The 25,524-nt window shown below is 44.6% G+C and overlaps 2 protein-coding genes across 11 annotated transcripts in view; one reads left to right on the plus strand and one right to left on the minus strand.

Moving 5' to 3' along the window:
* Positions 1-8,371, minus strand: part of Exd1 (exonuclease 3'-5' domain containing 1) — a 45,953-nt gene extending 37,582 nt beyond the window's left edge. For 2 of the 10 annotated variants that reach the window (XM_052726491.1, XM_052726483.1), the window contains exons 1-3: positions 1,859-8,371; positions 328-396; positions 35-92 (exon numbers count right to left, since the gene is read on the minus strand). In XM_052726491.1, coding sequence (XP_052582451.1) covers positions 35-92; positions 328-396; positions 1,859-1,991 — 260 coding nt within the window. In that variant the 5' untranslated portion in view covers positions 1,992-8,371. Of the gene's footprint in view, positions 1-34 lie in introns of all 10 variants that reach the window. The other 8 variants (XM_052726489.1, XM_052726487.1, XM_052726485.1 and 5 more) reach the window with 8 other exon arrangements.
* Positions 8,372-8,573: 202 nt separating this feature from the next.
* The window catches only part of Chp1 (calcineurin like EF-hand protein 1), a 31,373-nt gene continuing 14,422 nt past the window's right edge, over positions 8,574-25,524 (plus strand). Inside the window, exons 1-3 of the mRNA XM_052726494.1 lie at positions 8,574-8,771; positions 19,071-19,143; positions 20,987-21,067. Coding sequence (XP_052582454.1) covers positions 8,705-8,771; positions 19,071-19,143; positions 20,987-21,067 — 221 coding nt within the window. The 5' untranslated portion in view covers positions 8,574-8,704. The remainder of the gene's footprint in view (positions 8,772-19,070; positions 19,144-20,986; positions 21,068-25,524) is intronic.

A 25,524-nucleotide genomic window follows, 5' to 3' on the forward strand; every position in this document is an offset into this window, starting at 1 on the left:
AAAACCTCACAGTGAAGAAATTGTCTCGTAATACCTAACAGAAGATGCCTTTTCTCCTGATGCATCTTGTTCTGCTTCATCCATTAGTTCCACTGAAAAACAACCAGAAGATTTTCAACATTTTCCAGCAGAAAGCCACCAGCCACTCCACCCCACACACCGTGCTCAACTGCAGACTATAAATGGGTGGAAAGCAGAAAAAACAAGTTCATGTACACAGTACTAAAGACAAGACAAGTCCTATTTTCTTTCAAATGCCTGAATGAAGCAGAAAAGTAAGTTTTCTATGGCAGATTCCAATTAGCGATTAGGGAACATAAAACTTACCATTCAAAATCTCATGCCCAAAAAACATTTTCACTCCTGGGACACTCCGGCCTGTCTCTACGTTCTTCACTGTGATAGAAAAGAATCTTCACAGATAGAAAACTGTGTCTAGTTAATAACACATACTATTTCCCCCAAAACCGCAAGAAACTGTGAACTCTCTTAAAATTACCGAAATATGAGTTTTATATAAAAATCCCTTCTTCCTGGGCTGTGGAGATGGCTCAGCAGTTAAGAGCACTGGCTGTTCTTCCAGAGGACCTAAGTTCAATTCCCAGCACCCACATGGTAGCTCACAACCATCTGTAATGAGATCTGGTGCCCTCTTCTGGCCTACAGGCATACATGCAGACTGTATATTTAATTTTTAAAAAATTTTTAAAAAAATCCTGCAGGGTGGTGGTGGGCACACGACTTTAATCCCAGCACTCGGGAGACAGATCTCTGTGAGATTGAGGCCAGCCTGGTCTATATAGCAAGTTCCAGATCAGCCAAGGCTATATAATGAGACCCTTCTAAAAGGGAAAAAAAAAAGAAAAAAAAAAAAAAAAGAAACTAAAAAGAAAAAAAATCCCAATTGCTGGAATTAAAGACATGTGCCAGCCCAGCAGTGGTGGCCCCATGTCTTTAATCCCAGGAGTCAGGAGGCAAAGTCAGGCAGATCTCTGGGAGTTTGAGGCCGGCCTGGTCTAAAGACAGGCTAGAGCTAAACATAAAAACCCTGCTGCAAAACAACAATAAAAAAGACATGTGCCACTACACCTGTCCTGTGTGGGGTTAGGGTTTGAACCTCAGGCTTTCTGTGTGTTAGCCAAGAACTCTACCAACTGAGCTACATCCCCAGCCCTGGTTTGGGCTTTTGACATAGGTTCTCATGTATTCCAGGCTGGCTTCAAACTCATTATGTAGTTGAGACTGGCTGGCCCTGAACTCCTGCCTTCTGGACTTCTTTTTGTCTGAGACAAATTAATTCTTTATATCTGTGATTTTTCCCCTTCTGTTGAAGCCAAAAGCAATTTCAATAACAAGATTAATTTCAATATTCATGTAAACAATAATTAACAGAAGTTCCCAAATTTTAGAAATATATATTGATAACTACCACCCTCAGGGCTGGAGAGATGGCTCAGCAGTTCAGAGCACTGAATGCTCTTCCAGAGGACCTGGGTTTGACTCCCAGCACCCATGTAACAATTCACAACCATCTGTAACTCCGGGGGGTCCTATGTCTTCTTCTGGCCTTGGAGGGCACAGACATACATGCAGACAAAACACTTACATTCATTAAGCAAATAATTAATAAAAAAGAAAATTTCCACTATAATGTCAGTGAGAGTACACAAGTGAGGACCACCCAATACAGGTAGCCATGTTGCTCTGCTAGGGAATAGTATTCTAGTATTTTTCTCATACCTCTCTTAAAATAGGAACAACACTGCTTTCCTAGCTACTAATGCTGCCCACAACCATCACCCACACGCAGCTGCTAATCTCTTAAGGAAGCAGAAGAAAATGACAAATAGAACCCAACCATTTTTTAGGACAACAATCTTGTTAGGATCCACATGCTGGAGCACGCCCTCGAAGATGCCAGAAACCAAGGTGAGTTTCACTTTTCTCCACAAAATGTGGTTGAGGAAATGGTAGTCACTGCTGGGATCCATGCTCTGTGATTCCAAAAGCAGACTTCAAAGAATCTTCGTCAAGCATCCAAACACTTAAAAATTAACAAAGAGATCATTATTTTGAAAAGACTATTTTGATCTTGTATGGTAGTGCACATCTTCCATCCTGAAGACCGAGGTAAGGGTGATCTCTGACTGCAACAGCTTGGTCTACATAGTAAGTTTCAGGCAAGCCAGGGAGACCCTGTCTCAAAAGTTTCAAAAGTTTGGTTATTTACCATTTCTCCAAATTTCTTTTTCTTGTTTTCTTTTTTTTTGGGGGGGGGGCAGGGTTTCTCTGTATAACAGGTCTGGCTGTCCTGTAATTCCCTTTGTAGACCAGGCTAGCCTCAAACTCACAGAGATCCACCTGCCTCTGCCTCCCAAGTGTCGAGATTAAAGGTGTGCACCACCACCACCACCTGGTGGTGCATTTCTCCAAATTTCTAAGGCAGTGGTTCTCAACCTGTGAGTTGTGGCCCCTTTGTGTGTGTGGGGGGGTATTAAAAGACCCTTTTACAGGGGCTGAATATCAGATATTTTACATATATTTACATTACGATTCATAACAGTAACAAAATTAGTTATGAAGTAGCAACAAAATAAAATTATGGTTGGGGGGTCACCACAACATGAGGAACTGTATTAAAGGGTCGCGGCATTAGGAAGGTTGAAAACCACTGCTCTAAGGGATAAGAAGAGTAGTTTGGTTTTGTTCCTTATTTTAGAATACTAAGAAGAACCACAGCAAGTACAATTTTATTTATTTTTATTTTGTGTACAGTTGTTTTGCCTCCATGTATGTCCCTGCACATTAGTTTAGTGCCCGAGGAAGCCAGAAGAGGGCGCCAGATCCCCTGAAACTGGAGTTGCTGATGGTTGCTGGGAACTAAAGCTGTGTCCTCTGAAAGAGATCTTAAGCACTGATCTCTCCAGCCCCACAATTTTAATTCTTATGTAGGAAACTCAAAACTGTAGGGCTCTGGGCAAGGCAAGATTAGCTTTTTTGTTTATAAACTGGGCATGGTCAGTGAAGGATGTGGAAGAGAGGAAGCCGAAAGGTTTTTAAGAGCCAGAGGGGAAAGATGACTCTAGACACAAGGGGACTGAGGAAAACAGGAACTCACAGACTATGGCAGCATGCACAGGGACTGCACAGGTCAGCATTGAGAGGGGAGGTGGACACCAGCTCCCATCTCTAAGAATCTATTTCCAGTTGACAACTGCTCACAAAGGAAAAGTTAGCTTCTCCAATGAAGGCTCACTGGGTATACAAACCACATTTAAGGGCAGGAAGACTCTGTGTCTAGTAGTACATGGCCTATGAAAAATGAACTTAATGGTATTTTTGGAAATATTGGACTTTTGCTTGTATACTATGGTTTCCAATTTTGTGTTTTTATGGACTTGGTGTGTTTCTTGTTCTTTTTGTTTTATTCTAGTTTGTTTATTTGCCTGGTTTTTTGTTTTGTTTTTGTATTTTTGAGACAGTATCTCTCTACGTAGCTCTGGCTGTCCTGGAATTCACTATGTAGACCATGCTAGCTTCGATCTCACTGAGATCTGTCTGCCTCTGCCTCCCAAGTGCTGGGATTAAAGGCGTGTTTGTTTTCTAGAGAAAGAGGGAAATAAGGAATGGAATTGGAAGTGTAGAGAGGTGGGGAAGATCTGGGAGGAGATAAGGGAGGGGAAATCATGATCAGAATATATTGTATGAAAAAATATTTTCAATTTAAAAAATGCACATGGTATCCCCTTTTTCATAACTAAATAGAAGCTTCTTACTTATTTTATTGAGATAAAGTCTTACTGTATAGCCCTGGAAGGCATAGAATTTGCTATAAAGACCAGCCTGGTATAGAACTCAATAGAGATGCACCTGCCTCTGTATCCTGGATGCTGCAATTTAAGAAATATGCTATGTCTGGTTCTCACTGAGCCAACTTCCCAGCTCCCAAGTGCTTTTTTTGTCTGTTTATACTTGTGATGCTGGGGACTGAACCCAGAGCCTTACACAGGTAAGCAAGCCCTCTATCACCAAGATACAGCCCAAGCCCCAGTACTGTGATTTTTTTCACTTTTACTTCTTTTATTTAAAATTTTTTTATTCATTTCTGTTTTTAATTTTAAAAGTTTTAGTTTATTATTATTGTGCTTTTGAAACAGGGTCTCACTGTGTAGCCCTGGCTGGCCTGGGATTCTTTGTAGGGTAGGTGGCCTTGAACTCACAAAGAGTGCTTTGGAGTGTTGGGATTAAAGGCATGTACCATGACACTGGGCCTTTATTATTATCGTTTTGTGTGTATGCGTGCTTTGTCTGCATGTATATCTGCGAACCACATGTGTGCAGCGCCCTCAGGAGCCAGAAGGTGCTGTTTGCATGTATATCTGCGAACCTCATGTGTGCAGTGCCCTCAGGAGCCAGAAGGTGCTGTTTGCATGTATATCTGTGAACCTCATGTGTGCAGCGCCCTCAGGAGCCAGAAGGAGCTGGAGTTACAAACGGTGTTGAGCCATCAAACAGGCACTGGGACCTGAATGCCAGTTCTCTAGGAGAGCAGCCTCCAGCCCCAGTACTCTTTTTTGTGTGTGGTTTTTTGAGACAGGGTTTCTCTGTGTAGTCTGAGCTGTCCTGGAACTCGCTTTGTAGACCAGGCTGACCTCAAATTGACTGACATCAGAGGCAAATGATCCAGCTGCCTCTGCCTCCCAAGTGCTGGGATTAAAGGTGTGTGCCACCATGTCCATCTATATTTTAATCCTTTAAGGAAGGGCTCTCAAACATACTGATACTTTCAACAAGCAGCACCTAATCAACCTACACAAGAGAAAAGAGGCTCCAGCACTCTCTCTCTGTTAGGCCCGAGATAGGCTTTCTCACTGACACTGGCGTCTTCTTGTCTCGATTCTCCACAGCACAGGGTTTCAGGTCTGTGTGTGGCCGTGCCAGCTTTCTAAGTGGGCACTGGGATCTGGATTCAGCTTTCATGTTTGAGCAGCAAGCCCTCTTGCTAAGCCATCTCTGCAGCCCTGTGACATAGACAACACACACATAGTAAGGCTAGGATGTTCAAAACTGAAAAGTTATGACATGCTTAGGAAGGAAGAAAATTGAAGACAGGTCAAAGGGGGCAGAAGAGACTGCTCAGCAGTTATGAGTGCTTTCTGTTTTCCACAGGCCCTGTTTAGTGTTTCCCAGCATCCACATTTGGTGGCTCACAACCCCCCTAACTCCAGCTCCAGGGCATAGGATGCCCTCTTCCAGCCACTGGTGAGAACACACACATCCCTCTCACACACAAGTACCACTTTTTTTTTAAGTCCCCCCCCCCCCCCCAAGACAGGTTTCTCTGTGTACCCTTGGCTGTTCTGGAACTTATTCTGTTAAAATCAGGCTGGCCTCAAACTCAGATCTGCTTTCCTCTGCTTCCAAAGTGCTGGGATTAGAGGTGTGCACCACCATTGCCCAGCACACAAATACCACTTTTAAAGGTTAAAACAAATCAGAAAAAAAATCCCACATAGCAAAGAAATTTTAGTTACTGCTTTTTGTTTTTAGACAGGATCTTCCTGTTGTATATTTGGTTTGTGTTCTGACAAATGAAGCTTGCTGGAGATCAGAGGGCGGAGCTAGCCACTAGTTAATCATAGAGACCAGGCAGTGGTGGCACACACCTTTGATCCCAGTACTTGGTAGGAGGAAGCAGGAATCAGACAGGAATATAAGGTGGGTAGAGACAGGATCTCCTGCCCATTCAGTCTGAGGTTTCGTGGAGACAGAATCTCCTGCCCACTCAGTCTGAGGTTTCGTGGAGACAGGATCTCGCCCCTATTGGAGCTGAGGATTCAGAGAGGTAAGAGGTGGCTGGCTGCTCTGCTTCTCTGATCTCCAGGCAAGCCTTATTTGTCAGAAGATAAACAAAATATCACACATCTTCCTGAGTAGCCCCGGCTGGACCGGAATGCCCTATCTAGACCATGGTGACCTTGAATTTGCAAAGATACTTCTGCATCTGCTTCCTCAGTGCTGTGATTATAGACATTAGCCACCAGACCTCACACAAAGGGTTTAACTGGATACAGTTATCAAAATTTATATTAAAAATTAGGAGGGAAAAAAATGTCAGGATGAAGAGATGAGCTTCTAGGCCAACCAAGAAAGGGATTATGCATGTGTCTGACATCAAGATTCCACATCACATTAATGGGCTTCTTAGACTGCCATATCCAAAACGTTACTGTCAGCATAGGAAGGCTGATCTCAGATGGGGTAAACAAGGGGTTAATTAGGAAACAACTGAGTCAGACTAGAACTTCAGTGGACAGAGGAGCCTTGGGGACTGAGGCTGAGCTGCAATGGCCTAAGTAACTTTGAAGCTAGGAGCCTGAGGCAATTTGAGAAAGGTGCTAAGATATTTCGGTACTAAGTTGATGAGAACTTCTTCCACTTCTCAAGCTGGTTCTAAACAAAGGGGTCAAGGGGCAAGACAGGTGATGCCATGGGAAGACCACTGCTTCACTTGAGAGAGTGTATACTAAGATGTGGCTTTTAACCTTTTCTTTAGCAAACAAAAAAATACCATAAAAATAAAATGCAAACTGGGCAGTGGTGGCGCACGCTTAATCCTAGCATTTGGGGAGGCAGAGGTAGGCAAATATCTGAGTTCGAGTGTAGTGGTATTTTACTTGTACTGAAATGTGATTTTAATTGTATGTTAATAAATAAAGTTGCCTGGGGGTCAGAGCTATTAGAGCCATAGCAAGTGCGTGGCGGCGGTGGCGCACACCTTTAAGGACCTGGAGGGCGGTACATACAGGCAGTGACGAGGCAGTCACATGTTTGGGTTTACAACCAATGAGAAGGCAGAACAGCTAGACTATATAAAGACATACACACAGGAAGTAGCCCCCTTTCGGAGAGCTCTCTTGGCTGAAGAGGATCCCTGAATCAGGAAGGGTGAGGCTCTTAGCTCTGACCTCTTGGCTTTCTTCTCTGAATCCGCTCTGTGTTTCTTATTTAATAACAGTTGGTTACATCTACATTCGAGGCCAGCCTGGTCTACATACTGAGTTCCAGAACAGCCAGGGATACACAACCCTGTCTCGAAAAACAAAAACAGGAGGGGAGGGGAGGGAAGAAGGGAAGGGAGGGGGAAGGGGAGGGGAGAGGAGGGGCGAGAGAGGAGAGAGAAATAAAATGCAGGATCCGCATAGAGGCTCAAGTGTGTAATTCCAGCCATTTAAGAGACCGAGACCGGCCAGGGCTCCTCTGGAAAAAGAAAAGTATTTCCCCGAGTCTAGGAAGGGTTTTATGGGCCCAGGCTGGCCTCAAACTCGCTACCTGCAGCATGAACTCCTAATCCTCCAGCCTCCACCTCCTGGGATTACAAGCATGGTATCAATGAGTGGCAACAAACAAACAAAACTCCTTGAACAGGATTTCCCAGTATTTCTTAGGCTTTGCTCAACTCGCAACTTTCCTGCTTTCACCTACCAAGTGCTGGCTCACGGTTTAAAAACCCTCACTTTTAAAACAAGATAAATTTCAAAGTGTAAATGACAGTCCCTGCTCGAGGTATTCACTCTCCCTCACCTTCTCACCTGTAGGGTCCTCTACCACTCACCCCGACTCACCCCCGGGCAAAGAAATTTGGGAAATCCGGACCTTAATGTCAGTCAGATGGTGAGTTCCTCCAATTGACGAGGAACTACCGTTAAAGAAGAAATCTGGGAGTTATCTTGGCACAGCCTTGACACGAACCGGATGAAAGCTCGCAACGCCAGCCGCCGAAACCGCAGAGCCTACTGCGCCCACGGGGCGAAGGAGCTGCAGCTTTCCGGAGCAGCCAATCAGCTTGCGGCCCCGAGCCCGGCTCCCAGCACCCCCTTACGGCGGAGCGCCGGAAAGACGCAGCCAATCGGCGTGCGGCCGCCAGCGCCCTCCAGCGGCCAGGGCGGAGAGAGCAGAAAAGATGCAGCCAATAGGCGTGCGGCCGCGAGGCGGCTGCCGGCGCCCTCCTGCGGCCGGAGGTGGGGGAGCGCAGGAAAGACGCAGCCAATCGGCGTGCGGCCCCCACCCCAACACCACCGACCTACTCTGTGGCCAGGGGAAGGACAGCGGGAGTGGGAGAGGAAAAAGGACCAGAGACTGAGCGAGAGCAGGAAAGACTGCGCCAGGCCCAGGCGGGGGATCCACCCTAGGCTTTTCCCCACTCGTTCTGTCGGTTTTGTTTCTCCTCAATTCCTGTCACCTGGAGGAGGGTGGGATTCCTGGCGTTAAGAGTCCTCAGAGAAACCTGTGGGTTACGCTGAGCGTCTGCCTCTGGTTTGTCGGAAGACGGCGGCTCGGCGGCGGCACTGCCCTTTTAATTGTGGTCGCTAGCGCCACCCCGGCATCGCCGTTTTAAGGCCGGCGGCAGCGGTGGTTCCGGGGGCGTGGCCTGCCTCCCTTTGGACTCCCGCAGCCGCCGGGCTGATTCATTCCGGGCTCGAGCGCCAAGCTCTGACGTTGGCGCCTGCGCAGGGCGCGGCCTCGCTCCCGATTGGCTGGTGTCGGGCCGCCCTCCCCCGCGCGCCACCCCTGGTTTCCCTCCCCGGGCCGCAAGAGAAACAGTGCCCTCTCCCTTCTTGACCCCTGGCCCTTCCCTCCCTCCTCCCCTCTTGCCGCCGTAGCTTCTGGCGCTGCCGCTCCCGAAGGAGCTCCCGCCACGGTGATGGGGTCTCGGGCCTCCACGTTACTGCGGGACGAAGAGCTCGAGGAGATCAAGAAGGAGACTGGCTGTGAGTTCGGGTTGGGGGGGTGGGAAGGCGGCCGGGCGCCTCCGGCTGGCCTCAGTAACTGAGGGCGGTTGTCGCTGCGGTCTTGATCTGGGTGCGGTGACTTTGTTGGGAGGGTCCCGTGCAGCCTCTGGTGTTTGGGGTCGCCGAAGGCTAGGGTACCTGTGCGTTCATCTGTAGCTTCTCGGAGCCGGGAAGTGGCTCCTCTAGTGCTGTCTTGCCTCAGAAGCCCGGAATCTCGGTCCAGCCACGGAGCACAGACGCCACCACTCCACTCTTGCCCACGAAAGTCGGCAAATTTTCTTTCTTTATCGTGCCTCTTACAGAGGCATCCTGAACAGCAGGTAAAGCAGAAGCAAATCCAGGAAATCTGAATGGTTCCTGGAGAAAACGTAATACATACCAATGAGGTTTCTCGGCAAGGACCTAGAACTGCTAAAATCACACGTAAGGAAGAATAAACTCAGGAAAGAAGATCGTATAGTAAGGCTTGTGACCAGGGACTGGAGACCTCTAAGCAATCAGGAGTCCGAAAACCTGAGACTTTTAAATCTGAACTGTTAGAGAAAAAGCACGGGTATAGTGACCAAGTTTTTAAAGATACAATGAGGACACTTGTCCTGTTTTCATACATATTAATTTCTGCTATGTTGCTGTATCTTATGCAGTTGATATTGAAACTGGATGTATTCCAAAATCTGTGAGTTTGTACCAGGAACAGATTTTTTTTTTTTAAATATATACTCTGGGTTCTTCTTTATTAACCTGAACGAAGGAGCAACAGGGGTTAAGGAATTCAGACACACTGAGCACACCACCAAACCTTTGAAAAGCCCTTGATAATGTATGACACAATTGTGTTGCTCCCATGCTTTCTTAGTGATCCTTGTGACTTTGTTGAGTTTTGTAAGCTGTATCTTCGTGGTACCTGTGTTTGACGATAGTGTGAGCACCAAGTAACACAATGGCAAATAGTACTGAGGGATTACTGGGCGAATTACAGAATCCTCCAGGAATGGAGTCCTTGGATAAATTAAAAGTTGCCCTGGCTGTCTGACAAGTTCAACTTTCTAGAGTATTCAAGTTGGGAGAGATGTTATCTAGCCCCACCTCCTACCCGCATTGGTTTGCTTCCTCCACCGTAGTACCTTACTAACACATATGGCTGCCAAGCTTTGCCAAGATCTTTAACCACGATGACCTACCTCCTTAACCAAGGTGATCCTTTTCACAATTTTGAGCGGATGGCAGAAATTACTTAGCTTTTTATAGCTTTTGTTTGGCTACTCAACTTTATGGACATTTCATGACTTATTCTGATTCCATGAGTAGAAATGGATTCAGCTGGATTCAGCAAGCATTTTACTACATTTTGTGGCCATGACCTCTGACCACACTTGTAAACATAATGACTTCTTTACATCTAAGGTGACAACCAAATTAAAGCATCTGTGTTTCAAGCACAGAGTCACATCATGAGGAAGTGTAGTGAGTAGGCACAAGCTCTTGTTTTGTTTTCTTTTGTTTTTTGACACAAGGTCTTATTGTGTAGCCCAGACTTGCTTAGAATTTACTACATAAACTGGTCCTGGTGATGCATACCTTTAGTCCTGGCAGAAGCAGGTGGATCTCTGAGTTCGAGGCCAGCCTGGTCTACGTAACACGCTCCAGAATAGCTAGGACTACACAGGGAAACCCTGTCTTTAAAAACAAAACAGCCAGGTGATGGTGGCCTTTAATCCCAGCACTCGGGAGTCAGGGGCTGGTGGATCTCTGTAAGTTGGAGGCCAGCCTGGTCTACAGAGCAAGTTCTAGGACAGCCAAAACTACACAGAGAAACCCTGTCTCCAAAAACAAAACAAAAAAGCCCAAAAAACAAAACAAAAACAAAAAGTTTCTTTACATAGCCCAGGCTAGTTTCAAACTCATGTTCATCCCCCTGCCTAAGCTTCCTGTGTGCTAGGATTCTAAGTATAAGCCATTATGCCCAACTGGGGAAAAAGCTGTTTTTGCTTCAGAGTCAATGGAACAGTAACATCATTCCAGTTTCTTTTCATTAGTCCTGGCTGTAGGTCTGAGTTCTTTCACCTTGTGACTCATGGACAAACCTAAGTAATCATGGACGAACTATTATCCTGGTTACCCAAGAGTGATTCAAGTATGAGAAAGATTGCCACTAAAACCAGTGTATGTGTTGATTGGGAAAGCCCAATGAAACAAGTACTGAAATTTTGCAGTGTCTATCTAATATTATGCTAGATATTCAGAGCAGATGGTGACAAAAGACACCCACAGCCTGGCTGGGGAGATAAGCCAGAGAGTTATGATTAGCATCAGGACATAAGGAAGCTGAAATCCTGCAGCACCCACCTTCAGAATTTAGGGAACAGTCGTGAGCTGGCCTTGTGGAGTACAGGAGTTGGATCTTGACACATAATGAATTAATTTTGGCTAAGTTAACCTAGGGTGTCTCAGTGTCCCAGCAACTGTTAGTCCTGTTGGCTACAGGGTCAGTCCTTTACCCTAAAGACTGAGCTGTGAGTTATCTCCTTAGTACCCTTAGCAGAGGTTTGTTTCCTTTTCTTTTTCTTTCTTTCTTTTTTTTTTTACCTTTGACAGGTTCTTTTGTAGCCCAGACTGACCTCAAATTTGAGATCCTATTGCTTTAGCCTCCCAAGTACTGGAATTACAGGTGTGTCAACCCCACAAAACACCTTTAATCCCAGTACTCGGAGGCAGAGGCAGGTAGATCTCTGAGTTCAAGGCCAGCCTGGTCTACAGAGTTAGTTCCAGGACAACTAGGGTTACACAGAGAAACCCTGCTTGAAAAAAACAAAGTGGGGCAAGGGAGCCAGATGTGGAGGCAGAGGCAAGTGGATCTCCCAAGTTCCAGGCCAATCAGAGCTACACAGTGAGACCCTGTCTCAAAAAGAAAAGAAACACTTTGTTGTTATAAAACACCTACTATATTTGGCCTTTGTTCTATCACTTTCTTTCACATTTCTACATTTTTATAAGTCAGCACATTTGAATGAAAGATGTAATTGGAGGGAGGTCACAGTGTCTTAGAAATTTCTGTAATGACCCTTAGTTCACTTAACCATAGGAATAGCTTGGCTGTAGTTTGCGAGAAATCTTAACTTTGAGCAAAGGTTTATGCCAGCTAAATAGTGGTGAATACAGATTGGTTTATTTTTAGTTTCTGCCCTCTGTGTGTCGTGTGTGTATGGGCAGGGTGTTGTACAGGGTTAGAAGTTAGTTGTACAGACCAGTGGGTTTTGTTTGTTTGGAAGGGTGTAGTGATGCAATGAAAGGTGTGGGTCTCCAGTTCCAGCAGAGTTCAGCCCTGACAAAGGCAACTGCTTGAGGACGGTTTCTTGAAATGGAGCTTCTGGGTCCTCCTGCCTCCTTCTGGGTCCTCTTGCCTCCTTCTGGGACCTCCTGCCTCCTTCTGGGACCTCCTGCCTCCTTCTGGGACCTCCTGCCCTTCCCCGTCACACCACATTGATTCTGTGGGTGCAGAGGACCCTCCTGTCTGGTCTCCTATTGAACTGGAAATACACAGATGATATCTTCAGCAAATTATTATTTGGAATAATTTGTAAGGTTCTGTACCCTTTAGTTTTCTTCCAGAGTTCCAATTTCTGTCTAGAAAGGGATAAGGAGAACTGTGTGTCGAGATAGGGAACAGAACTCTGAAGGAGTAGAACCTTATGAATGAGGAAGGGGGTTCAGAACATAGACTATTTGAAAGTTTACATAGAAATTCACTGCCCCTAGAAGCAGCTGCAGAGATAGAAGCTGTCTTCTGAGTTTAAGCAGAAAAACATTACGCTCAAAACAGTAATACACGTGTTACATGCAATAAACACTATTATGGAAGAGCCAGAGCAGGTATCTTAGGTTGTATGTAGGAAAAGGCAAATGTATCATGACCTGGCCTGAATGTATCAGATTCGGGAGATTAGAATTCATACCAGATGTGGTAGCTTATTTTATGCCTGTAACCCCAGCACTAGGGAGGCTAAGATCAGAGGGTTATGAGTTTAAGACCAGACTAGACTGTATAGCAAGATTAGACTGTATAGCAAGATACTGTCCTTTTGCTGGCCAGATGGCTTCTCCGGTAAAGGTGCTTGACACCAAACCTGATGTCCTGAGTTTGATTCCCAGGACCCACATGGTGGAAACTCTGGCAAGTTGTCCTCTGACCTTCACGTGTGGGCCGTGGCACAAATCCATGTGGACACATGTGTGCATACACACACATAACTATAATTTTTAAAGTAAAAGGAAGGAGCTGGAGAGGTGGTTCAGCAGTTAAGATTGCTTGCCATTCTCACAGAGGACCCAAGTTGGTTCTCTGCACCTACATGTCAGCTCACTATTCTCTGTAACTCCCTTTTTTAGCCTCTGTTGGCACTAAGCACACACAGGCTACACATACGTACATTCTGGCAAAATAAAATAAAAAAAAGAAATAAATCTTACAGTCTCAAACAAACAAAAAAACTTAAGAGTTCAGATTTTGTACTGTAAACTTTCAAATATACAGAGAAGTTGAAGTAAATGACCACCAATACTTGTTCTTATTTACTACATATGTTGTTATAGTTTTGCCATATTTGCTTTCTATGTCTATTTCCTGTTCATTAATTTGTTTATTTATTTGTTTTGGTGTAAGGGATTGAACCTGGAGTCTGGCTTGTATGAATACTTAGTAGAAAGGGATGTACCATTGAGCTCCACCTCGAGCCCTGATTTTGTTGTTGTTTTTGTTTTGAGACAGGGTCTTACTGTAACCCTGGTTGACCCGGAACTCACAGTACTTTACTTTACCCTCACTCTCCTATGTTGTGTAGGAAGAGGGAAACAGTTGATAACCTCAGTACTGTCACGGTTCCTAAGAAAGTCCTAAGAAAGTTGAGAGTGATTTTCTGTCACCTACTGGTCAGTAATAGTAAAGTGTGCCCTGTTCCGAGAAGGTGTGTTTTGTTTGTTTAGTTGGTTCACTTTATTCTTTTCTTAGACTGGAGTTGGAAGCCATTCCGTGAGCATGCTCTGAAGTATTTCTTTTCTTTCTTTTTTTTTTTTTTTTTTTTTTCGAGACAGGGTTTCTCTGTGTAGCTTTGCGCCTTTCCTGGAACTCACTCTGTAGACCAGGCTGGCCTCGAACTCACAGAGATCGGCCTGGCTCTGCCTCCCGAGTGCTGGGATTAAAGGCGTGCGCCACCACCGCCCGGCTGCTCTGAAGTATTTCTACTGATGTCCATCCTCTGCTTGTTATAGAAAATACCTTTTTGGTCTCTTTTTGTCGTTTTTCTAGATGGGGTTTCTCTGTGTAGCCCTGGCTGTCCTGGAACTCGCTCTGTAGACCAGGCTGGCCTCAAACTCAGATTTGCCAGCCTCTGCCTCTCAGAGTGCTGGGATTAAAAGCGTGCTCCCCTACCACCCAATGGTCTCCTTTAATTCTTAAGAGAATAGGTTCGATCTTAAAGTCCTTATATTAGAGAAATGTCGGGGTATGAACCATTCAAAGGAAAGGCTAGAGGTGCAGGCTCAGCTCTACAGTTTTTCCCCAGAGGTGCTCTTGCCTGAGGTTGTACGCTCTAACCCAGGTTGTCCTCTTCATTAAGATAGGATCTAAATGATAGCAAAATAATTTCACCTATCTTTAACTTCTCATGCTTCCCTCGCCAGTCCACGTTGTTGCTTTCATGTCCGTGAAATACGTTCCTTCCCTGAACACGAGGCAGAAATGATAGGAAGCTCTGGACTCAGGGTTAACGGGGTCTTTTCATTCGTCATATAAAATAATTACCCTGCATCAGCAGGGTAGACCACAGCTACCTTCATTCAGGACATAGTCATAGTCACAGTCTATTCTAAGGGAAGTTGTTGACTCCTAAGATCTCCTTTGTGTTTCCAGGAGTGTTACGGGTTTTAGGTACCTGTCTGGTTAGTTTAGCCACTTTAGTGAGTTTAGTTTTACTGGAAACATGTCCTGCCTTTATTCCTGGCAGTTCTAGTACTTTTATGCACGTGGATTATGTAGCTCTTTTAAAGGTAGATGAAGCCAGTGTGGTGTCCACGTGTGGAATACTAGCACTCTGGAAACTGAGGCAGGGTTGCAAGTTTAAGGATAGCCTGTGCGATAGAATGAGTTCACCATCAGCTCTACCCTTTGGTACACACTGAAGGTTGTTTTCTGTTCTTTGTCCCAGTGGACTTAGCACCCTTGTTTGTTTGTTTGTTTGTTGTTGTTGTTGTTTGAGACAGGATTTCTCTGTGTATCCCTGGCTGTCCAGGAACTCCCTCTGTAGAAAGGATGGCCTTGATCTCAAGAGATCCACAGAGATCCACCTGCCTTTGCCTCCCGAGTTAGCACCTTAATATTTACAAAGCTGTGTTTAATTTTATCATTATAACATTACATCCAAAATATAGGTGATAGATTCAGATATGAGCATACTGAGAATGTTAATAGTTGCCATTTTCAAACGTTTTGCCGTTGATTCCCATATGGGCAAGTTTGTCCTGAAGGTAGCAGTTTCTTACTTTTTTAAAGCTACTTTTGTGCATACTTATTATTATTTTTTTTAATTTAATTTTATTTATTTTCCAAGACGGAGTTTCTCTGTGTAGCTTTGCGCTTTTCCTGGAACTCTCTCTGTAGACCAGGCTGGCCTTGAACAGAGATCCGCCTGACTCTGCCTCCCGAGTGCTGGGACCGCCCGGCGCATACTTTTTTTTTTTATATATTGGCAAATTATGACTTCCAAAAGCTATAAACTGATTTTCTTTATAAAATATGGAGTGTAATAACACAAGTCCTTACTAAAGGAGTTTTAAAAGACAGAAATACTACAAGAGGGCTTTTATATTCTTCTACAATAATGATCTAATAATTCATTTATTAGTTTTAGGAGTTGGATTAGATTGTGACATATGCCTTAGTTTAAAAATTGTATAAATCTCTCTATACACACACAAATACATACACAAGAAATTCCTAGTAAGGGTCACAATAAACTATTAATTTCATGGTTTTGGCATGGGAGATTGGGGACTTAGGTGTTAGGAAAATTACATTGTATATTGTTTTGTTCCATTTACATTTTATCATGCATATAATGTTAAAATAATATATAAATATAAAATACTCTAAACTGATATGTTAAAGTTAATACAAAAAGAAATATAATTTCATTCCTCCTCTTAACCAGTACTCTGAAATGTGAGACTCTGAACACTAAAAACTGACCTAGTGAACTAAACATTATGTATACTTAAAACTCCTGTAGGGGCCAGAGCAGAGCCCAGTGGGTAAGAGTGCTTGCTCTGCAAGCAGGACCTCAGTTCAAGTCCCCAGCCTCGTAGAGAGGCAGGCATGCCTGTAACTTCAGCCCTGGGACATGGAGATAGTCAGATACCTAGAGCTCCCTGGTCAAGCAGCTAGTCTAGCCAGTTAGTGGGCTTCCATTTAAGAGAGAGACTCAGTTTTAAGGCAGCTGGTTGGAGGGTGATAGAGGAAGACACCTGAAGTCCTGCTCTGGCTTTTACCTATGTGTGCATGGGTACATGTACTCTTGAACACACTACATGTACTGTACATACTACACACACAGAGAATAGTGTAAAAATACGTAAAACCAGGACAGAAAAGATGGCTCAGTGGTTGAATGCACCCTGATCTTCCAGAAGGCCCGAGTATCCCGGGCGGTGGTGGCGCACGCCTTTAATCCCAGCACTTGGGAGGCAGAGCCAGGGCGATCTCTGTGAGTTCGAGGCCAGCCTGGTCTACAGAGTGAGTTCCAAGAAAGGCGCAAAGCTACACAGAGAAACCAAAAACCAAAACAAGCAAACAGACAGAAGGCCCGAGTTTGTTCCTAGAACCCATTGTTGGATGGCTCACAACCATCTGTAGCTCTAGTTCCAGAGTATCCAATTCCTCCAGCTTCTGAGAGCATCAGCACTCACTTGCACAGACCTAGAAACATAATAAAAAAAAAATAAACATAATTCTAAAATACTCAACACCAATATGAAAGATTATCAACTACTAATTGAAAATTAAGCTATTAGGGGGCTGGAGAGATGGCTCAGCAGTTAAGAGCACTGGCTGCTCTTCCAGAGGTCCTGAGTTCAATTCTCAGCACCCACATGACAGATCACAACTGTCTGTAACTCCTTTTCCGAGGGATGTGACACCCTCACACAGACATACATACAGGCAGAACACTAATGTACATAAAATAAAAAGAAAAAGAAAATTAAGCTATTGGATCTAAGTACACAAATGATATTAGACTGTATATTAAAGAAATGGAAAAGAATGTTGAGATGGTAAACACAGGTTTCTTTTTCCAAACTTTTTGGGAAATATAGTTATTCTTTAACTGACTTATTAGTTTTGCTCAACTAAGGAATTTATTACAAGAGTAGCCTTTGAGGTCAGATGCCAGGCCTGGATAAATTGATCAGATTCCTAAAGAAAGCAGCTCTGACTGGCATGGTCAAGAAAGTAGAGAGAAGTTAGCATATCGTAATAGTGTAATCTACCCCTTGAGGCTCTCCTGAAGGGATGCTGAGGTGATGCTAACAGTTAACTTGGTGTGCTTTCCAAACGCCAGGCATTTCCTCTCAGCCACTCCTCACAATCCCATTCACCTATGCCCTGTGGTACCATGACGAATTAGAGTCTGTCTACCTGGCTGTCAGAGTGTGTACCCTTTGCAACAGAGTCCCCACTGGAGGCCTTTAGCTGCCGTACCCTGCTTGTTGTTCTGCCTGACGGGAGCAGTTATAGCTCCTTCTCTGCTCTCTCTCTGCACACTTGAGTTCTTAGAGCTCCACTTCAAAGATGAAGCTAGAGCCAAAGAGGTCACAGCTGCCCTGGTGTGTCCTCTCGTCTCGGCCTGATCACTCACTTCCTGTTTCACCTCCTGCCTGTTTACTTTACTTCATTGTTCCTAATACAGCAAGTCCAGTGCTGTTGCTTGACTTCAGAAGGACAACCACCAGAACCACACTTAACCCTTAATGCCTAACAGGTGCAGCTGGGATGAAGTCGGAAATTGTTGCCTACTGGGGCGGTAGTCTTTTCTCCCATGGTCACTGTTTTATCCTCTTGCCTCCAATCTGCCAGAAGACTAAACTGTTTCCCAGAAATGCCTTTTGCACTTTCGCTGTTGTGTTATACACCTGCAGTTGTAAAATGCTTTTAGCCGTCAGTTTGTGCTGGAGGTCACGGAGGTCATCCAAAATGAGCGGCAATTAGCTTCTCTTGTAGGTATCATCTGGTCAGAGCATGGCCACTTTGTCCCAGCAAACAAGCTGAACCCAGGTTGTGGTGGTCTGTCACCTGATAAAGTCCTGAAAAAGAAGTGACATTGGGGATGCTTGGTGCAGAAGGAAACTAGATTTTAAAAACAGAATTGTTTGATGTGCCCCCAATATTTAGTTCAGCATTATCTACTTAGAAATTCCAGTGTGAAGAGCCAAACTAGCTAATAGGTTTAAGTTGGATTTTTTTTGTTTACTTTAGCTTTAGATCATACTACTAAGCAGGTACTCCACAACTGACCTATAGTTTTTTTGCCCCCCAATTTTTTTTTTTTGCCCCCCAATTTTTTTTTTTTTTTTGGTTTTTTGAGACAGGGTTTCTCTGTGTAACAGCCCTGACTGTCCTGGAACTCATTCTGTAGACCAGGCTGGCCTTGAACTCACAGAGGTCAGCCTGCCTCTGCCTCCTGAGTGCTGGGATTAAAGGTGTACACCGCCACTCAGCAATTGTTTTCTTTTTTTTAGAAAAAGATTTTTATTTGTGTTTTTTATGACATGAGTGTGTGTGTGTATGCTCTCGAGTGCGTGTGTGCTGGAAATGATACGCCTACACTTTTGGTTGGGTTTGTTTGTTTGGTTTTTTTTTTGTTGTTGTTGTTTGAGACCTGGTTTGTCTGTGTAGCCCTGGCTGTCCTGGAACTACTTTGTAGACCAGGCTGTTCTTGAACTCACAGAGATTCACCTGCTTCTGCTTCCAAGTGCTGGGATTAAAAGCCTTTGCCACTACCACCCGGCCACCTACACTTCATTTTCAGAGCCAGCTTTCATTGCTTTTGATTTAGTTTCTTTTCCAGCTCCTCCTACTCTTTAGTTTTTTTGTTGTTTTAATTTGCTGTTTTGACATTCTGGAAAAAGTTGCCTGGCTCCCATCTCTCCCACTGGAGCATGTGATGGGCTGTGGGTGTAGTGTGAATACATGTCTACTGCTTTAATTGGGACTAATTTTGTGCTCTTTAGTTTCCCACAGTCAGATCACGCGCCTGTACAGCCGATTCACCAGCCTGGACAAAGGGGAGAATGGGACTCTCAGGTGAGCACCCTTTCCCTCCCAGAAACCAAGAACTCCCTGGCAGCTGCCTTTATTCCAAGGATAGGCACACTAAGTGTCTTGCATTTTGAGGGTAAGGACCATTTTGGCCAGGGTCTACGGATCGTTTTGGTCCACCACGGAGTTAAATAAGCAGAACAGTGGTACTAACTCACGGCTAGGCTTCTGCCACTTTATTCCAACTCTCTCTAGTTTAGAGGCTGCTCTTCCAGGCCTAGAAAGTTTTTTTTTGTTTTGGTTTTTCGGGACAGGGTTTCTCTGTGTATCCCTGGCTGTCCTGAAACTCACTTTATAGACCAGGCTGGCCTCAAACTCAGAGAGATCCACCTGCCTCTGCCTCTCAAGCACATGCGCCACCACTGCCCGGCTGAATTATGTTTTTTGTTTGTTTTTTTTAATGCCTTTTCTCTTCACAGGCATTTTCCCATGGCCCTTGCAGACACATTGGTTTTTATAAAACTGACCCATACATGGCCTGGGTTACTTACTCTGCTGTCTCTCATGACCCAACCCATAACTTAGGGCACATCACATTACGGTAATGCTAGACTAGGTGTTCAGTGTTTCATTTAGATTGATGGTTCTCATCTGAAGGCTGATTTACCACCCAGGGACAAATGTCTAGAGGCATTTTTGATGGTCATGATTGGGAAATGCTGCTGAGATGTAGCCAGCTGTCCTTCAGTAGCACCATGACCAAGAACCATGCTGCACTAGGGCTGGAGAGATGGCTCAGTGGTTAAGAGCACATACTGATTTTGCAGAGGACCTGAATTCTGTTCTGACACCCACATCAGTCTTCTTACAACTGCCTGTATCTACAGCTGCAGAGGATCCAATACCCTCCACACCTCTGTGGCCACCTGTGTATTAAGACAAGAGATGGGTCAGGCTTGGTGTTGAACATCTGTAATTCCAGCTTGGGGAGTTGAGGCAGCCTGGGCTCACTATGTAGCTATTACATAATAAGGCCCTAGCTTTAAAAAAAAATGCTGGTATTGAAAGGCAGGACTTTCTTTCCCTTTGTTTCTCTCTCTCTCTCTCTCTCTTGGGAAACTATGTGAGGGTCTCACTCTAGTTCAAACTGTTCTAGAACTCACTTATAGGTCAGGCTAGCCTCCAAGTTCTGGGACCATAGGTGTGAGCCACTGTGCCCTGTAGTTCTTTTTTTGAATGGAAACATCTCAAGAATTTCTTGCATTTTGCTGGGCAGTGGTGGTACACACTTTTGCTCCCAGGTGGATCCCTGTGAGTTTAAGGCCAGCCTAGTCTACACAGTGAGTTCCAGGTCAGCCAGAGCTGTTACACAGAGAAACCCTGTTTTAAAAGGAGAGAGAGAGAGAGAGAGAGAGAGAGAGAGAGAGAGAGAGAGAGAGAGAGAGAGACTGATTGATTCTTGAATTTCTTAGGTGTTTTAGCCCTTCCCAAGCAAGCGTCTTCAGGCTCCTCCAACTGCCTGCTCCTACATTCAAGTTCTGTGGTAGATGATTGTGTCTATTTGCTGTTCACAGCACCAAACCTAATAACTAGAAAATGGTAATGTCTAAGAAATCATTTACTAAGGAACAGCTTACTATTTGCTCATTGTTTGGTTTATTGACATGACCTGTTTGCTGAACTTACTGGAATGTAGCAAGATTAAATCTTGCTTCATTCACACCTGAGTTGGTGTAAAACACATTTGGCAGATATTCTAGTGACTTGTATAACTTGCCACAGAAGTAGTTCCAGGAGGCAATATTCTTACCGGGTTGTACTCTGTTGGATTTAAAGGAGTTCATGCCAAAGGCCAGTGGTCTCTAGCTTAAGGTGTTTCTCTTGGCAGCCGGGAAGATTTCCAGAGGATTCCAGAACTTGCCATCAACCCCCTGGGGGACCGGATCATCAATGCCTTCTTTTCAGAGGGGTGAGTTGGGATGGCTGTTGTTGTTGGACAGCCCTTGGTCTTGGCTCCTTCTTTTGTTATCTAGCCTACATTAATTGTTAATATAGAATACTTACAGTAGTAATAATAACTGTAATGTAGACTAGAATAATGATAGTTGTCATCTCAGATCGTGGTTGTCCAGAGTTAACTTGGACGTCCCTAATTCTCATATCTGGATTATCTCTTGTGTTCTACCCACCTTGATTTTTTTCTTCTATTTACTTCTGTGTCTGTGTGTGCACCACCTGTATAGTGCCGTCAGAGAGTGTTAGATCTGCTGGAACGGGAATTGTGGAAGTCTAGTTCATACAAGTGTTGGCTAATGCAGTCTGCATCTGTGGTCATTTGCTTCTCCCTTGATAACTCCTTCCCTCCAAGCTATTTCAGTTTTTTTTTCCTTTGTTTTTGAGATGGGAGCTCTCACTGTATAGTCCTAGGTGACCTGGAACTCGTTACGTAGACCAGGCTGGCCTCATACTCACAGAGTTCTGCACACCTCTGCCTCCTGAGTTCTGGTATTAAAGGTATGCCCTTCCATACACCTGCTTTGCTTTTTTTTTTTTTTTTTGGTGGGGCTGAGTAACTGGCATATGTATTGATGTATGCTGGTCAAATGCTTTACCACTGAGCCATTTCCCTAGCCTCCTGCCCACATACTCATAACCCCCCTTCTCTTCTCCCTCCCTTCCTTGGTCCTTTCCCTCTCATATACATGAGATTGCATATACACGGACATATAATACATGCACACATATTCTTTGTTCACATTATATATTACATAAATGTATGTGTGTTCACATAATCCTATTTTTTTAACTGTTTGCGGGTAAATTGCATTCATTTACCTCTGAATGCTTCGTATATGTTTGCTTAGAAGTTATCCCTTCTAAAATTTAATATTGATCACTTGCAGAGCAGGATGATAGTGCATGCCTATAACATGAGCATTTGGGAGGCTGATACAATAGATGGCTTCCAGTTTTGAAGATAGCCTGGGCTGCAGAGCAAGACCTTGTCTCAGAAACAAAAGATGACGATGACGATGACAGTGATGATGATGATGATGATGATGATGATGATGATGAACTGCTAGCACTATCAGATAAAATGCCCAGATAGGACATTTTATGATTCTGAATTGAGAACAAAGGAATTTGCTGTTGAGGTGATGGTGGCTGTCTTAGTTACTGTTTCTGTTGCTCTGATAAAGCACTATGACCAAAAGCAACTGAGGGAGGAGAGGTTCTAGTCCAGCTTACAGTTCAAAATCACAGTCCATCGCACCATTGAAGGTCAGGAGAGGAACTCACGGTTGGAACCTGAAGGCAGGGACTGAAGTAGAACCATGGACGAGTGCTGCTTACTAGCTTTCTCTCATGGCTTACTCAGCCTGTTTTCTTACCCCCCTCCCCCGCCCCCCCACAAGACAGGGTTTTTCTGTGTATCCTTGCTGTCCTGGAACTCAGAGATTACCTGCCTCTGCCTCCAAAGACGTGAGCCACCACCAAGGCTTCAGCCTATTTTCTCATACTATCTAGGACCGTGGGCCCAGGGGTAGCACCACCCACACTGTGCTGGGCCCTCCCACATCAATCACTAACTTTAAAAATACTTGGCCGGGCGGTGGTGGCGCATGCCTTTAATCCCAGCACTCGGGAGGCAGAGCCAGGAGGATCTCTGTGAGTTCGAGGCCAGCCTGGGCGACCAAGTGAGTTCCAGGAAAGGCGCAAAGCTACACAGAGAAACCCTGTCTCGAAAAACAAAAAAACAAACAAAAAAAATACTTGGGAGGCCAGTCTGGGTTCTCTCTTCCCAGCTCTAGCCTATATCAAGTTGATATAAAAACCAGCGGGTACACACATGGTCCAGTCACACATGCCAGCAAAACACCCATACACATAAAAGGTTTTGTTTTTGTTTTAATTGAATAACAAAACTCAAGACCAGTTAGATCAGGAAGGGTGGCAGGAATCAGTCAGACCAAGACTCACTCCATTCAGAGTCCTGTTGGACCCAAGCACTCTTCTGTTCTCCTTCCCTTCCTCCGTTCCTGCTGTGGTCAGGAACCACTGTGGTCAGGAGTGCTTTGAGAACCTGCAGAGCGCTGCACCCCGTCCACAGATGTGCCTTACACACAGACCATTCACAGTGGAAAGTCCATTCACTAGAGTCATTTCGTGAACTTTTTTTCCCGAGCTCCTCAGTCACCGTCAGTTACTTGGAGAAACATCCTGTAGAAGTCTCCTTCTTCTTCTTCTCCTCCTCCTCCTCCTCCTCCTCCTCCTTCTCTTTCTCCTTTTCTCCTTCTCCTTCTTCTAACATGTATTTATTTTCTGTGTATGTAAATTAAAGGGCAACTTTCAGGACTCAGTTCTCATTTGCACCAGTTGGATTCTGGGGAATGCACTTAGATTGTCAGGCTTGGCAAGAGCCTGGCCCCTGGAATTGCTCTGGAAGTCTGTTTGGAAAGGCAAAGCTGTCCTTCCTCTACTCTGTTTACTGCCCGCCATCTTCTCCGGTCTTCTGCGGCCGGGCATAGGCAGCCTGTGCCGGTGCCTCCTGTTCTTATCAGACGTGCTGCTTGGCTCCCAGGCTTGTATTTTTCCTCTGTCCTAAAGAGGGAGGGTTTTCTTTTCTTCAGATTAAAATTTGATAGTAGAACATGGATGTTTGGTTCTCTGTTATATAGACATTGTGTAATAACACCACCACCCCCCCCCCCCCCCCCCCCCCCCGGTACTCCATATTGCTTGGTTGCGCAGAGCCTACATTTGGTACAGATACTATCCTACTCCATGAGGAGTATAGCTTTATGAGGGAAACAAAGCTCACCCTTTTGAGCTAGCTTTCCCTTGATCTCTCCCGTTAGTAGGTCTCTGAACTGTGTCTACCTGACACTTAGAGACACTATCTGTCACATCTACATGAAGAGACCGAAGGCTTTTTTTAAACTCTATTTTGTTTTTGAAACATGGTCCCTTTTGCAGTACAAAATGAACTCAAATTCAGAATCCTTCTACTGCTGCCTCCTAAATGTTGGGATCACCCAGATAAGACTGAGATTTTGTTTTGTTTTGTTTTTGTTTTTTGATACAGGTTCTCACATTGTGTAGATTTGGCTGACCTGGAACTATGTAGACCAGGCTAGCTTAGAATTTATAGAGATCTGTCTGTCTCCAAGTGCTAGGATTAAAAGTATATGCCACTATGCCTCACAGGATTTTTTCAGGTAGCTCTGGGAAGCAGGTCACCTGAGACTGATAGGATTGTCTTAACTAAACAGGTCACATGGGTGACCCTGTAACTGTTAAAAAATTCATTTATTCAATTTTAGAATTATTTCCTTTTTGTTGTTGCTATTTTATTTTTTAATTACATTCTCATTCTCTCTCTCTCTCTCTCTCTCTCTCTCTCTTTCTCTGTGTGTGTGTGTGTGTGTGTGTGTGTATGTGTGTGTGTGTGTGGTAGGAATACATGCATGGAGGTGAAAGGACAACTTCCAGGAGTCAGTTCTTTCTTCTGTGGGTTCTGGGGACTCAACTCAGTCATCAGACTTAACAGCAAATGCCTTTACCTGCTGAGGCTTCTCAGCATCAGCTACCCTGAATTTCAGATCCTCCTCTCTCTACTCACTGAGTGGAGGGGATTGTAGGAGTATACCACTATGACCATGTGCTGAAGTTCAAACTCAAGGCTTTGTGCATGCTAGACAAGCATTCTATTGACTGAGCTACATCTTCAGCCTAAAACTACTTCTTTTTTTTTTTTTTTTTTCCTCACTATGTAACTCTGACTGGCCTTGAACTTGAATAGATCTGCCTAACTGCTTCCCAAGTGCTGTCATCCTCCTTTTTTTGAAACAGGGTCTTATGTAGCTCAGGCTGATCCCAAAATTTATGTAGTCAGGAATGACCTTGAACTTCTTGTTCTCATCTTCCTGCCTCTCTCATGAGCACTGGGATTATAGGCATGAACCACTACACTCAATTTTATGTGGTACTAGGGGTTTAAGCACAGGGTTTCATGCATGTTAGGCAAATACTTTACCAACTAAGCTGTATCCCTAGCCCTTTTTTAGTTGTTGTTGTTATTTTGTTTGATTGGTTTTGTTGTTGTTTTGAGAAAAGGTACTGCTGGGCTGGAGAGATGGCTCAGAGTTTAAGAGCACTGGCAGCTCTTCCAGAGGTCCTGAGTTCTATTCCCATCAACCACATGGTGGCTCACAACCATCTGTAGTGGGATCTGATGCCCTATTCTGGCATGCAGGAATATATGCAGGCAGAACACTGTATATATAATAAATAAGTAAATAAATCTTGGGGGTGGCGGAGTTCTGAGACAGGGTTTCTCTGTGTTGTTTTGGTGCCTGTCGTGGATCTTACACTGTAGACCAGGCTGGCCCTGAACTCACAGAGATCTGCCTGGCTCTGCCTCCT

The sequence above is a fragment of the Peromyscus californicus genome, unplaced genomic scaffold, assembly GCF_007827085.1.
Source record: "Peromyscus californicus insignis strain IS unplaced genomic scaffold, ASM782708v3 Scaffold_7__1_contigs__length_154581171, whole genome shotgun sequence".
Taxonomy (NCBI): Eukaryota; Metazoa; Chordata; class Mammalia; order Rodentia; family Cricetidae; genus Peromyscus; species Peromyscus californicus.